Source organism: Pseudophryne corroboree, chromosome 12 (genome assembly GCF_028390025.1).
Source record: "Pseudophryne corroboree isolate aPseCor3 chromosome 12, aPseCor3.hap2, whole genome shotgun sequence".
NCBI classification, from domain to species: domain Eukaryota; kingdom Metazoa; phylum Chordata; class Amphibia; order Anura; family Myobatrachidae; genus Pseudophryne; species Pseudophryne corroboree.
Genome location: NC_086455.1, coordinates 171179433 through 171195089, shown reverse-complemented (window position 1 = coordinate 171195089; position 15657 = coordinate 171179433). Strand labels below are relative to the sequence as shown.

Sequence of the window (15657 nt, the reverse complement as noted above, 5' to 3'; positions counted from 1 at the left end):
GTAATGCCACAATTATCAGCATTGTGAAGCAGGCGTCGGGGCCATGATCTCGCTATTCAGCATGAATTGTATCGTCAGCTGCCCGGACCACCCACTTTTCAAGTAAAGTCGGCTGTCCAGCCAGCCAATGGGAGACTTGACCACTCTTCCAGGCATCCGGGAGAGTCACCCAAGAGTCTCCAGGACTAAACAAGGGTGAAAGACACGTACCTCTGATATCCTAAATTGGCCATACGAGAGCCACAAATAGGTTTATATAAGATTATTCAAGGGATAACTGGAGGTTTACCAAAGGGAATAAAGCACTAATGTTGGCAAAGACAGGAGTTTCCACCAGCAAGGGGGTTATAGGGTGATCAGTGGGGTTACCAGTGGTGAATAACACTGTATGGCAAAGCCTCTTTAACAAGTAATGCAACACTAATTGTTCCACCGCAATATGTGTTCTGTTATGTGTGCGGCGTCCAAACACTGCAGAGAGAGGCCGGGGGCAGCTCAGCAGCTCCGCACTAGGGCCTTGTTCCAGCTTCAGTGCGCGCAGTGACCCTATTCCTCTCTCCCAAAATGTTGGAAGGTATGTACTTGTCCGCTACAGTTATGAAAGCTGAGGCAAACGGTAATTCTAAAAGATACATCCAAATCCTCAAATACAAGAAGATACCTCTTTAGTTTACATTGTCTTCTTCCCAGCACCACCAATTCTCTGTTTGAGAAGCTTTAGTAAATTTACCCCTGTGATAGGAAATTCTGTCCATACATCCAACTTCATACTCTCCCAAAATCATTTTGGTGGGAAGAAGAGTGTGCCACAATCTTAGACCTTACTGTTAATGTTTATGTGCTCAGATTAGTTACATATTGGTTGAGCTGCTCCTACTTTAAATGGGATGCGGTCAGAATCCCGTCAGTCAGAAAACCGTAAGCGGGATCCCGACAGTTATAATACAGATGGATCACAAAGGTAAGTACAGGGGTTAAGGTGAGGTACTAGGGGGAGGATTAGGGTTAGACTGCGGGAGGGGTGGGTTTGGGTTAGGCTGCAAGAAGGGAGGTTAGGTCGAGGCTGCGGGAGGGAATGGGTAGGATTAGACTGCAGGAGGTGACGTTTAGGCCAGGTTTGGTTTAGGCTGCGGGAGGGGGAGGTTAGGGTTAGGCTGCGGGAGGGGGAGGGTAAGGGCTAGACTGTGGGAGGGGAGGTTAGGGTTAGGCCACGGGAGAGGACATTTACAAATAGGCTGTGAGAGGAAGGTTAAGGTTAGGTAGCAGAAGTGGAGGTTGTTAGGGTTAGGCTGCGGGAGGAGGGTGGTTAGGGTCAGGCTGCGGGAGGAGGGTGGTTAGGGTCAGGCTGCGGGAGGAGGGTGGTTAGGGTCAGGCTGCTGGAGGGGGGTGGTTAGGGTCAGGCTGCGGGAGTGGGTGTTGTTAGGGTTAGACTGTGGGAGAGGATGTTAGTGTTTGGCTGAGAGAGGAGTGGGTTAGGGGTAGGCATAAGGGTGGGGTTAAAATACTTACCAGGATTTGTCAGGATTGTGACCAATAGGGTGCCGCTGTTGGCATCCTGACCATCAGGATAGTAACTGCTGGGATTTCATACCCAACCCCTTTAAACTCTGCATGTAGTGCTGCGGTAGCGTTGGCATGCTGATGCCCTGTGAAGTGTATGCACGCGAAGAAGCCGCACACTGTGAGATGTGACAGGCAGAGGTGTTCATGGGGTGGGAGGAGGCCATCATGGCGGCGTTGGGGGTGGGGGGGATTTGCCCCCCTAAAACATTCAAGAGCATCACCGCCATACGATTCGCAAGTGTGCGGGGGGCTGGATCTGGAATAGGGGGGCGGATTTGCCCTGTCCTCCTAAAAACAGGGACAGTGGATACCAAAGGAGTGCAACAAAAATATAGGGGAGCTTATGCCATATTAGAGCCGCTTATACATGTTACTCTGCAGCTTCCTATGCAGAAAGAGGTGCTGCAACAGCAGCCTGGGGCAGAGAAAGGTGCTGCAGCACCCAAGGCCAAAAGAGGTGCTGCAGCAGCTGGGACAGAGAGAGATGCTGCAATAGCTGGGACAAAGAAGGTCTGCAGCAGCCGGGGCAGAAAGAGGAGCTGCAGCAGCTGGGACAGAGAGAGATGCTGCAATATCTGGGACAAAGAGACGTTCTGCAGCAGCCGGGGCAGAAGATGTGCTGCAGCATCAATGTAGAGGAAGGTGCTGTAGCAACTGGGGCAGAGAGGGGGGCTGCAACAGCTGTGGGAAGAGAAAGGTGCTGCAGCAGCCGGGGCAAAGAAAGGTGCTGCAGCAACCAAGTCAGAAAGAGGCGCTGCAGCAGTCGGGGCAGAGAGAGGTGCTGCAGCACCTGGGGCAGAAAGAGGTGCTGCAGCAGCTGAAACAGAGAGAGATGCTGCAATAGCTGGCACAAAGAGAAGTGCTGCAGCAGCCAGGGCAGAAAGAGGTGTAGCAGGACAGAAGTAACCTGCTGCACAGCTACAAGCAGACAGTGAGACATACTGTATAAAGAGGACGGCAGAGCTCCGGCATGTGCCGGCTGTCAGTGTCTCCTGCTGTCACCTCTGACCTGCCCTGTTCCTTACCTAGTCTCAAAGTCAGAGTCAGTGTGCGCCCCCTCTGCTTCACCTCCTCCTGCTCTGCGGCCGCCTGTACAGTGGACTGTGGTATAGCAAGCAGAAGGAAGGGGTGAGCAGGCGGCGGTGTGCCCTCTAACTTTTCCCGCACCTGGAGCTTGCTCCCCAACGGAACCACCCTCGCTGCACCCCTGGTGTCATGGGAGGGTTGTGGGCGGGTCAGTGAAAGTGGCCACAAGCATAGGAGGCCATGGTCAGATGGAGACACTGGACCTGCCGTTGGGGTGTTACAGATAGCGATGGTGCCAGTGATGTTGGTGAAAGACCTCCGGTGGTATTACTGCGTGCAGAGACACTGACAGTGGGTGTCTCAGTCCTTGCACGCGCAGACACATGCATGTACAAAAAGGGAATGGCTAATACTAGCTGTGGCCGGAGACCCCATGATTCAGTGCTAGTCACCATATACTGTATATGTACAGGGGTTCATGTGTTTTATCTTTGGTGCTCTGTACATGGTTGTAGAGTTGCATGTTTAAATGTATTTTAAAGGAAATTAAGATACTAATTGTCATTTCCTAGTAGAGGTCTGATGACTGACCGGGCCTTTTGATATTGGTCAGTGCACTCCAGGTAATGTCCTGGAGTCTGCAGTTTTCCTGTGAAAAGGTGTTAATACTGTATGTTCTGTGTGTATCTATGTAAAGTATGAAGAAGTTTAGGAATCAATGACTTCCTGTAAATCTGTTACATATATATGAAGGGAAGGCAAACATTATTGCAGCATAAACTATATAGGCACTTTGAATTTATATGATAAACATATCAAAGGAGGAATTAAATTACCAGTTCCTGTGTAATATGAGCTGTATTCAGGGGCGAATTGGGATGGAAAACCAGCCTTGAAAATTTCTGGCAGCAGCCCTAGGCGGGGCCTCTTAAGGGGGACGGAATTCCTCCTCATAGGGCCTGATTCTGAGATCTCCGCTGACTGAGAGGAGAGATCGCTGCTGTAAAACATCTTGTACGCTGTAAAAGGTCCTTAGCACCTTTAGCAACATCTTTTTTAAGACTTTTTGAGCAATAAACATCTTGCCTTTACAACGAGTGCATCCAAATCCTGTGACCAACAGAATTGCTCAAAAAGCTATTTCATTTTCCAGCTGTTCTGGAGTGAGCCGATGCCAACCAGGGGATGCGGTAGCAGTGTGTCTATGCGTACAAAGCAGCAAGCTTTATCAGGTGCCAGTGATAGGAGCCCGAGTGGAAATCAGCGGTTCCAGGGCCATTGGTAGGACCTGCTGGTGGCAGCAAAATACCCACCCACTGCGCAATAGGTGGAGTCAGTAACAGGCAGTTACTGACAATAAGAGTGAATACTCTATTGGCCCGGGTCCCATGAGACCTAAAACCAATCTATGATTGATTGGCGCCAACAGCACTTGCAGGCACAACTCCAGCAACAGACATAACAGCAAACGCAGCTGCGCCCTCTCTGAATCATACCCTTACACTTGCAGGCAGATAATCTGAAATACTCTGTGCTGTCACTGAAAAACCATGAATATCTTCTAAGCAATAAGTGCAATCTGTGCTCTGGTCATAGTCAAACACACATGACACTTTATAGGCGATCTCAGTAACATCTCAATATCAAAATAAAATGACTTAAACGGATAACTTACTTGTCCCTTAGATTCTATGTTCTTCCCAGTGTTGTGAAACCAATTTTCAAATAGCATATGATCAAAGTCCTCCGATATATACTGGGCTATGCAGAGCCTGTAAGTAAATGTAGTCATAGCTTTATATATTTAGAATACAATATATTGTGACTTTAATATATATCTGATCAGTCCTCCTGCTTAGATTACAACTCAATTGCAGGGAGATGTATCATTTAAAATGAGCCCATTAGAATGTAAACTCTCACAAGCAGGGCCCTCACTCCTTTGCTTTTCTCTACATAATTATTTGCAGGCTGTAGAGAGCCAATGTATGCATTATTAGGTGTGGATGTGTCTGTAGTTCTCTTACTTATCGTCAGTTTGCTATACTGGACTGGGAAGGATACCAGGTGGAGAGGTAGAGGAGACGAGTGATGAGTTGTGGGGAGGACTGGTAAACTTCAATAAAAAGGCCTTTGTGGATGCATGTTAAGTTGGAGAGACTGGTAGAGAGGTAGTAAGTTCCAGAGGACGGAGGCATGAGAGGAAGTGACCAGGGTGGAGGTGAGGCAGTGGTCAGAGGAGCGGAGTGGATGAGAGGGAGCGTCAGAGATGATGTTGAAGGATGAGGCGTTTGAACTGGATTCTGAGGAGGTTGGGAGCACATGAAGCCAATTGCTAATGGGCGAGGCAGGAGCGGAAAAGGAGACGAGAAGCAGTACTCAGGACTGAATTTGGTGCCCCCACCCCCCACACACTCACATTAAAATAATAAATGCTTATATAGAGAAGAGTGGTACCCTGTCGCCTGGGGAAGGGAAGGGGTGCTGGGGGAAAGTGCCATAACCTGTAAATGAGATGTGAGGTGAGAAACTTTCAGTCACGCTGATGTAGAGCTGACATGTACCTGACATTGGGAATAACTTGTCTGTATATACAGCAGTACAATAATACTCATGTGTGTTACTGCAGCAGGTGCCTGGGACAGATTCTTGCATAGGCAGCTCCAGGGAATGGCTGGAGGACCACAACAACCAGCACACCCAGCCTCCTGGGAGGTGCCTGTCTTTCTGCTCTGCTGACCCCACATTACCCCTGGTAACCACAGTGCAGCAGAGTGACAGGTGTCCCTGGGTGCACGGTCGCACAGTACATCCCCGCAGCTCTCCCGTCCACTCACTCCCCTGTACACAGGGTTGGGCTGGCCCACAGGGGTACAGGGGAAACCACCGGTGGGCCCTACTGCCTGGGGGGCCCTCCTCCTCTAGGGATCAGGTTCCAGACTGTGCTGTTACTAATCTAGTACATTATCATGCATGCACTGCAGTTTTTTACTGTATATATTTATCTAGGGAACCAACCAATGCAAAATGGTTAGGCAAACCAATGTGGGCACACCCCCTTTAGAGACTGACCACACCCCTAAACATGGACCTCTACCGCTATATCCCCCCGGTGGGCCCTACATGCCCCAGTGCGACTCTGCCTGTACATACACCCGGACGCCCTGGGACCACCGGACATCTCACCTTAGTGATCACATCCCTAGCTTAAAACTGAGACGGTGAGAACTCCAGCAGCTCCACCGCTCAGACGGCCAGGCTCATCCATTTCGGTCGCTCAGCTCAGAGGTGCATCAGAAGGGGGGCCACCTGTCACAACATCCACAGCACCACAACCAGAGGACACCTGTCATGGGAGGCTGCTGATGACATCAAGGTCAGGCCCGTACGCCATGTTGGTTGGGGAAGGGAAGAGGGGAGCTACTGTCTGGGTAAGGACAATGTGCAAGGGGATCACTATGAAATACTACAATAAAAATCCCAACAATAACAGACTACGATCAAGATCCCGACAAAGTTAAAATCCCAACATTTTAAAATGTCGACAGGACAAAAAGTCGACAAGAGTTTGTCATTGATTTTTGGTGTGTATGTTGACATAGGTCAACATGGACACCGTATAAGTGTACCGCGTTCCCTCGCATGGCTCTCTGCGTTCAGCACACGATTATATTCCCCCTCCGGGTCCACTGGGACGGTAAAGTATGAACAGGTCGGTTTCAATTATTATTTTTTTTTATAAAAAACTTATGTCGACTCTGATCTGTTGACATTTTAAATGTCGGTATTATGACCTTGTTGGTATTTTGACCATGTCGGGATTTTGACCTTGTCGGTCAATGGTTGTCGGCATTTTAACCGTTGGGATTTTAATTGTAGGTAAATTGGCCGCATCCCTGTGAGAGTAACCGTCTGCCGTACCCCACCACACGTCACTGGTCTATGCACCCCCTCAAACCTCGCTCCCGGGGCACATGCTTACACATTGCGTATGTAGAACGGTGTGGACGCTGCGTGCTGCGGGCACGGAGGACACCTGGTAACACATTGGGCAGCAACACAAAAGAACTCCTGAGCACGGAGAGCAACGAGCCCAGGCGTAACACAATCATCGTAACTGAGGAGCGGCGGACGTCCTCTCTGACAAGGAGGAAAGCGCCTCAGTAGCGACCGTCTTTTGGATAAGGCTGTTTTGTATATCAGTACTTACGGCCAGAGGACTGCGGAGCGACTCAAATCTAAGGGTAACCCCTTGTTTTCTTATTTTGTTCAGCTGATTCTTTAAATATACATTTCTACATTCATCAGTGCAAATAATCATTGATTACTGCTACGTATTGGAGTCACTGCATATCATCAAGGAGCTTTCTGTGATACATGTGTAACAGAATATTGGAACTGTTTCTGGGCTCGAAACAATTATGTTCAGCTGCAATTTATAGCAACATGGTGGTCATTCCAAGTTGATCACTCTCTAGCTACTTTTAGCAGCCGTTCAAATGCATTGTCGCCGCCCACCGGGGAGTGTATTGTCGCTTTGCAGAAGTGCGAACGCCTGTGCAGCAGAGCGCCTGCAAAATCATTTTGTGCAAAACAAGACCAGCCCTGTAGGTACTCTTCGTGTGTGTTGAATCTAACATTGGTGGGTTGGCTTTTGACGTCACACACCCGCCCAGCGTTCACCCAGCCACACTTGCGTTTTCCCCGACACGCCTGCTTTTTTCTAAGCACTCCTTGAAAACGGTCGGTTGACACCCAGAAACGCCCACTTCATGTCAATCTTCCCGCGTTCGGCCGTGCGACTGAAAGCTTAGCTAGAACCTGTGCAAAACCACAAAGGACTTTGCACCAATACGTCGCACGTGTGCATTGCGGTGCATACGCATGCGCAGATTAGCCATTTTTTTAACTGATCGATGCGCAGCAAACAACGGCAGCTAGTGATCAACTCGGAATGACCCCCCTTGTTTCTTGCTGCCACACAGGACTCAGTCAATTTCTGTTAAAATAATTTTATAATCACTGCCCGGTGACTATTGTTCATATTTATTATATATATTGATTGCATAAGCAGTTTGTTTTAAATAAAATGTCAGCATATAAAAGTTTATGGTTTTTGTGTTGAATATCAGCGCTTTTCAAATGATTTATTCTTAGGCTAGAACACCCTTCCTCCCTTATATACAGTCGGTGCAGGCGGACATAAGTGACAGGAAAACGCAAGCCTGCATATACTGTAAGTGTGTGGCTGCTTCTCTGTCCATATGCAAAGTGATTTCCCAGAAGTTACGCTTCCCAGAATGGTGTGGCTCTTACTGTGCTCCTAAAATAAAATTCCTTGGCACGATAAAGTGCGAGACAAATATGGTTGAGTCACATCCCCTGCAGGCCATGGAATAAGGAATGCCGCCCTACAGTATGTTCTGTTTTTGGCAGCAGCGTTGGAGATCATTTTAGATAAATAATATTTTGGTGGAAAGGGAAATTCCCAAACTGCAGCAGGTCTGCCGGGGGAAATTCCCAGGCCCCAGACAATTTCATTTTCTGTTTACACCGCTCACCAAATAGGTCCAATATCTCACGCCGATATTCCATAGGGATACGGTTATTAGGGCGACAACACTTAAGGGCCCTACACACTAAAAGATTATAATAAACAATATGAACGTTCTCGTTCATTAATGAACAAGAACGCGTTCATATCGTGCAGTGTGTAGGAACCAAGGATGAACGATGTGCGGGCCCGCGCTCGTTCATCGTTGGTGCCCCGTCGCTTATGCATGCAGACCAATATGGACGATCTCATCCATATTAGCCTGCACTGCTATGGAGCCGTGTGACGGGAGGGGGGGAGGGAAGAAACTTCACTCCCCCCCGTCACTGCCCCCCCACACACTGCTGGGTCGCCCGTCGGCCGTATCCACCATCGGGCAGCCCGGCGGCGGATCGCCAAATGGGCCTTTAGGTCGACAGTCATTAAGTTAACCACTATTGGTCGACATGCATTCGGTCGACATGGTCACTAGGCAGACACGGTCATTAGGTTGACATACACTAGTTCGACATGGAAAAAGGTTGACGTGAGTTTAAATTTTTTTTTACTTTTTCATACTTTACGATCCACATGGACTACGATTGGGAATAGTAACTTTAGAAAAACAAAATACAAAAGAACTGCGCTTATCGCTATCTGATAAACCAAGCTGCTACAGGAGTATGAAGGGAATCCACTTTTCCCAATATTACATTAAGAAACCAAAGAAAGCCCTCCAAGCGCTATGATATCAGATATTAACACTTCTACTTAAATTATTGATCATACATCTTTAGGGAAAATATTTTATTTAAAAATATATAGGCACAAAAAACACATTTATTTAATTAATATCTAGAAAAAAAGTGAGTCCTATACCGGTATACTACATGTAAACAATACAACATATAACATATATTGGGGGGTGAAATGCCTTAGCAAATCTTTCACCTTGGAGGATATAAATAGTTATATCCTTTAAAACGTGCAGTTTGATAAGTCCCAAAATCTTGCAGTGTCCTTCTTATGAACTTTCTAACTAATGAAACTCATAAAAGTCCATAATTTCTTCAAGGGCATTCATAAACATAAAGTGGAAGTCACTTTTAGAAGTTGGGGATCACCGCAACTTACTTGTAAATCCGTAAGTATCAAAGAACGCAAAGCATCAGATGTCCGCCGGCAGACGTGGTGTGGTGCTCAATCATACGATTGGGAATAGTAACGTTGCCCCTTGCATGGGGAGTGAAGCGAGGGGACACGGTGCAGTAATTGGAGTTCCCCGTCACTTTACGAAGAAAACGGCACCAGAAAAAGTTTAAAAAAAACTCATGTCAACTTTTTTCCACGTCAACCTAGTGACTACGTGGACCTAATGCATGTTGACTAATAGTGGTCGACCTAATGACTGTCGACCTAACGACCCATACCCATTTCATATTATATTCCTATCTCCTCATGTCGTTACATTATACAATGACGTTACTGTTTCCTATAGGGCAGTGACTGTCAATCATTTACCACCTGGGACCCCTGACTGCTCATTTGAGTTATTTGTAAAGTTAACATTTGCAAAGCAACAAGTTTGTAATATAGGAGGTCATTCAGACCCGAACGCAGGCGCGTGTCTGTACGCAGTGGCCATAGTGCACGTGTCTGTACGCACCGGCCACAGTGCATGTGAGCAACCTTTTACCTTGCGGCCGCATCCTGGAAGGATGCAGCCAAAAGGTGATTGAAAGACACAAAGTTTTGCGGGCGTGATCCAGACAACACAGGCGCGTCCGGACTGTTTTCGGGCGGCTGCGTGACATCACATGCAGACGCTCAGAGAAAAAAATGGCGGTGGACAGCCTGCCAGTGCAGCCAGACAGCGAAGGTAGGGGTCGACCTTAAATTGGCATGTTCGCAGTGCCACACACACATGCTGGGCGGATGCGACAATCTGCGTCCATCTCTGAATGACCCCCATAGTCACTATTAGATAAAACGTTTAGGTGCTGCTATATGCAAAAGCAATAAATGTGATCTAAAAAAATATTATTTTAAAGAATAATAGAGGAATAATTAAACATTTATCTCTCTTATATATTACAACAGAAAATAAAATGACCACATAACTACAGTCCACATCTTTCTTCTGGTATCCGGATGATAGAGAGACAGTGTCTAGTTAGACCAGCCGTGGCCAACCTGTGGTTCTTGAGCCGCATGCGGCTCTCTTTATTCAAATGTGGCTCCCGACACTCAAGGTCACGTGACCACAGCAGTTCCTGGAAACTGGTGCACTCCAGCTAGACACACAGCAGTACTACGGCGACTGAAGACTGATGGAGCCAGATACTGGGCTGTAGTGACATATGAGGGTGGGCTGGAGTGACACAAGGGGGAGCTGGCAGGAGTGACACAAGGGGGAGCTGGCTGGAGTGACACACAAGGACCCTGGTAGGAGAGACATAATGGGGGAGCTGACTGGAGTGACACAGGAGGCTGCTGGCAGGAGTGACATAATGGGGAGCTGGCTGGAGTGACAAAAGGAGACTCCTGGCAGGAGAGACACAAATGGGGGAGCTGGCTGGAGTGACACAGAAGGATCCTGGCAGGAGACACATAATGGGGGAGCTGACTGGAGTGATACAGGAGGGTGCTGGCTGGAGTGACACAGAAGGATCCTGGCCGGAGACACATAAATAAGATTTTACTCACCGGTAAATCTATTTCTCGTAGTCCGTAGTGGATGCTGGGGACTCCGTAAGGACCATGGGGAATAGCGGCTCCGCAGGAGACTGGGCACAGCTAAGAAAGAATTAGGACTACCTGGTGTGCACTGGCTCCTCCCACTATGACCCTCCTCCAGACTTCAGTAAGGATACTGTGCCCGGAAGAGCTGACACAATAAGGAAGGATTTTGAATCCCGGGTAAGACTCATACCAGCCACACCAATCACACCATATAACTCGTGATACTATACCCAGTTAACAGTATGAACATAACAGAGCCTCTCAACAGATGGCTCAACAATAACCCTTTAGTTAACAATAACTATATACAAGTATTGCAGACAGTCCGCACTTGGGACGGGCGCCCAGCATCCACTACGGACTACGAGAAATAGATTTACCGGTGAGTAAAATCTTATTTTCTCTAACGTCCTAGTGGATGCTGGGGACTCCGTAAGGACCATGGGGATTATACCAAAGCTCCCAAACGGGCGGGAGAGTGCGGATGACTCTGCAGCCCTGAATGAGAGAACTCAAGGTCCTCCTCAGCCAGGGTATCAAATTTGTAGAATTTTGCAAACGTGTTTGCCCCTGACCAAGTAGCAGCTCGGCAAAGTTGTAAAGCCGAGACCCCTCGTGCAGCCGCCCAAGAAGAGCCCACTTTCCTCGTGGAATGGGCTTTTACAGATTTAGGCTGTGGCAGGCCAGCCACAGAATGCGCAAGCTGAATTGTGCTACAAATCCAGCGAGCAATAGTCTGCTTTGAAGCAGGAGCACCCATCTTGTTTGGTGCATACAGGATAAATAGCGAGTCAGTCTTCCTGACTCCAGCCGTCCTGGAAACATAAATTTTCAAGGCCCTGACTACGTCCAGTAACTTGGAGTCCTCCAAGTCCCTAGTAGCCGCAGGCACCACGATAAGTTGGTTCAAGTGAAAAGCTGATACCACCTTAGGAAGAAACTGGGGACTAGTCCTCAATTCTGCCCCATCCATATGGAAAATCAAATAGGGGCTTTTGCATGACAAAGCCGCCAATTCTGCCACCCGCCTTGCCGAAGCCAAGGCCAAAAGTATGACCACTTTTCACGTGAGATATTTTAAATCCACGGTTTTGAGTGGCTCAAACCAATGTGACTTTAGGAAACCCAACACCACGTTGAGGTCCCACGGTGCCACTGGAGGCACAAAAGGAGGCTGAATATGCAGCACTCCCTTGACAAATGTCTGAACTTCAGGCAGTGAAGCCAGTTCCATTTTGGAAGAAAATCGATAGAGCCGAAATCTGGACCTAAATGGAACCCAATTGTAGGCCCATAGTCACCTCTGACTGTAGGAAGTGCAGAAATCGACCTAGCTGAAATTTCTCCTTTGGGGCCTTCCTGGCCTCACAGTACGCAACATATTTCCGCCATATGCGGTGATAATGGTTAGCGTTCACTTCTTTCCTAGCTTTAAATAGCGTAGGGATAACTTCCTCCGGAATTCCCTTTTCCTTCAGGATCCGGCGTTCAACCGCCATGCCGTCAACGCAGCCGCGGTACGTCTTGAAACAGACAGGCCCCCTGCTGCAGCAGGTCCTGTCTGAGCGGCAGAGGCCATAGGTCCTCTGAGATAATTTCTTGGAATTCTGGTTACCAAGGTCTTCTTGGCCAACCCGGAACAATGAGTATAGTTCTTACTCCTCTCCTTCTTATTATTCTCATTACCCTGGGTAAGAGAGGCAGAGAAGGGAACACATACACCGACTGGTACACCCACGGTGTTACCAGAGCGTCCACAGCTATCGCCTGAGGGTCCTTGACCTGGCGCAATATCTTTGTAACTTTTAGTTGAGGCGGGACGCCATCATGTCCACCTGTGGCCTTTCCCAACGGTGTACAATCATTTGGAAGACTTCTGGATGAAGTCCCCACTCTCCCGGGTGGAGGTCGCTCCGGGAATGAACACTGCTGACAGTGCTAACACATGATTTTCCGCCCATCGGAGAATCCTTGTGGCTTCTGCCATCGCCATCCTGCTTCTTGTGCCGCCCTGTCGTGTACATGAGCGACCGCCGTGATGTTGTCTGACTGGATCAGCACCGGCCGGTGTTGAAGCAGGGGTCTAGCCTGACTTAGGGCATTGTAAATGGCCCTTAGTTCCAGAATATTTATGTGTAGGGAAGTCTCCTGACTTTTCCATAGCCTTGGAAGTTTCTTCCCTGTGTGACTGCCCCCCAGCCTCGAAGGCTGGTATCCGTGGTCACCAGGACCCAGTCCTGTATGCCGAATCTGCGGCCCCCTAGAAGATGAGCACTCTGCAGCCACCACAACAATGACACCCTGGCCCTTGGAGACAGGGTTATCCGCCGATGCATCTGAAGATGCGACCCGGACCACATGTCCAACAGATCCCACTGGAAAATCCTTGAATGGGACATGGCGAATGGAATTTCTTCGTAAGAAGCTACCATCCTTCCCAGGGCTCGCGTGCATTGATGCACCGACACCTGTATACGTATTAGGAGGTCTCTGTCTAGAGACGACTACTCCTTGGACTTCTTATCCGGGAGAAACCCTTTTTATCCTGTTCTGTGTCCAGAACCATACTCAGGAACAGTAGGCGCGTCGTAGGAACCAGCTGCGACTTTGGAATATTCAGAATTCAGCCGTGCTGTTGTAGCACTTCCCGAGATAGTGCTACTCCGCCGAACAACTGCTCCCTGGACCTTGCCTTAATAAGGAGATCGTCCAAGTACGGGATAATTATTTCGGCCATTACCTTGGTAAATACCTCGGTGCCGGGGACAGACCAACGGCAACGTCTGGAATTGGTAATGACAATCCTGTACCACAATTTTGAGGTACTCCTGGTGAAAAGGGTAAATAGGGACATGCAGGTAAGCATCCTTGATGTCCAGTGATACCATCCAGGCTTGCAATAATCGCCCTGAGCGATTCCATTTCGAACTTGAACCTTCGTATATAAGTGTTCAAGGCTTTCAATTTTAGAATGGGTCTCACCGAACCGTCTGGTTTCGGTACCACAACATTTTGGAATAGTAACCCCGGCCTTGTTGAAGGAGGGGTACCTAGATTTCACCTGCTGGAAGTGCAGCTTGTGAATTGCCGCCAGTACTACCTTTCTCCGAGGGCAGCAGGCAAGGCTGAGGTGAGGTAACGGCGAGGGGGAGTCGCCTCGAACTCCAGCCTGTATCCCTGTGATACTATTTGCAGAACCTAGGGATCCACCTGTGGGCAAACCCACTGGTCCCTGAAGTTCCCGAGACGCGCCCCTACCGCACCTGTCTCCACCTGTGGAGCCCCAACGTCAAGCGGTGGACTCAGAGGAAGCGGGGGAAGATTTTTGATCCTGGGAATTGGCTGCTGGAGCAGCTTTTTCCTTCTTCCCTTGTCTCTGTGCAGAAAGGAAGCGCCTTTGACCCGCTTGCTTTTCTGAAGCCGAAAGGACTGTACCTGAAAATACGGTGCTTTCTTAGGCTGTGAGGAAACCTGAGGTAAAAAAAAATTTCTTCCCAGCTGTTGCTGTGGATACGAGGTCCCAGAGACCATCCCCAACTATTCCTCACCCTTATAAGGCAGAATCTCCATGTGCCTTTTATAGGCAGCATCACCTGTCCACTGCCGGGTTTCTAATACCCTCCTGGCAGAATGGACATTGCATTAATTCTGGATGCCAGCCGGCAAATATCCCTCTGTGCAACCTTTATATATAAGACAACGTCTTTAATATGCTCTATGTTAGCAAACTATTTTCCCTGTCTTAGAGTATTAATATTATCTGACAGGGTATCATACCACGCTGCAGCAGCACTATTTATGCTGAGGCGATTGCAGGTTTCAGTATATAACCTGAGTGTGTATATACAGACTTCAGGATAGTCTCCTGCTTTTTATCAGCAGGCTCCTTCAAGGTGGCCGTATCCTAAGACGGCAGTGCCACCTTTTTTGACAAACGTGTGAGCGCCTTATCCACCCTAAGGGCTATCTCCCAACGTGACCTATCCTCTGGCGGGAAAGGGTACGCCATCAGTAACTTTTTAGAAATTACCAGTTTCTTATTGGGGGAACCCACGCTACTTTACACACTTCATTCATTCATCTGATGGGGGAACAAAACACTGGCTGCTTTTTCTCCCCAAAAATAAAACCCCTTTTATGTGGTACTTGGGTTCATGTCAGAAATGCGTAACACATTTTTTATTGCCGAGATCATGTAACGGATGTTCCTAGTGGATTGTGTATATGTCTCAATCTCGTCGACACTGGAGTCAGACTCCGTGTCGACATCTGTGTCTGCCATCTGAGGTAACGGGCGCTTTTTTGAGCCCCTGATGGCCTTTAAGACGCCTGGGCAGGCGCGGGCTGAGAAGCCGGCTGTCCCACAGCTGTTACGTCATCCAGCCTTTTATGTAATGAGTTGACACTGTCGTTTAATACCTTCCACCTATCCATCCACTCTGGTGTCGGCCCCACAGGGGACGACATCCCATTTATCGGCCTCTGCTCCACCTCCACGTAACCTTCCTCATCCCACATGTCGACACAGCCGTACCGACACACAGCACACACACAGGGAATGCTCTGACTGAGGACAGGACCCCACAAAGTCCTTTGGGGAGACAGAGAGAGAGTATGCCAGCACACACCAGAGCGCTATATAATGCAGGGATTAACACTATAACTGAGTGATTTTTCCCCCAATAGCTGCTTGTATAAACAATATTGCACCTAAATTTAGTGCCCCCCCTCTCTTTTTAACCCTTTGAGCCTGAAAACTACAGGGGAGAGCCTGGGGAGCTGTCTTCCAGTCT

The 15657-nt window shown here is 48.5% G+C and overlaps 1 protein-coding gene across 1 annotated transcript in view; it reads right to left on the bottom strand.

Annotated features, from left to right (window-relative positions):
- The window catches only part of LOC134980584 (uncharacterized), an 81157-nt gene that overhangs the window by 43261 nt on the left and 22239 nt on the right, over nt 1-15657 (bottom strand). Inside the window, exon 3 of the mRNA XM_063947450.1 lies at nt 4265-4361. Within this exon, the coding sequence (XP_063803520.1) occupies nt 4265-4361 (97 nt within the window). The remainder of the gene's footprint in view (nt 1-4264; nt 4362-15657) is intronic.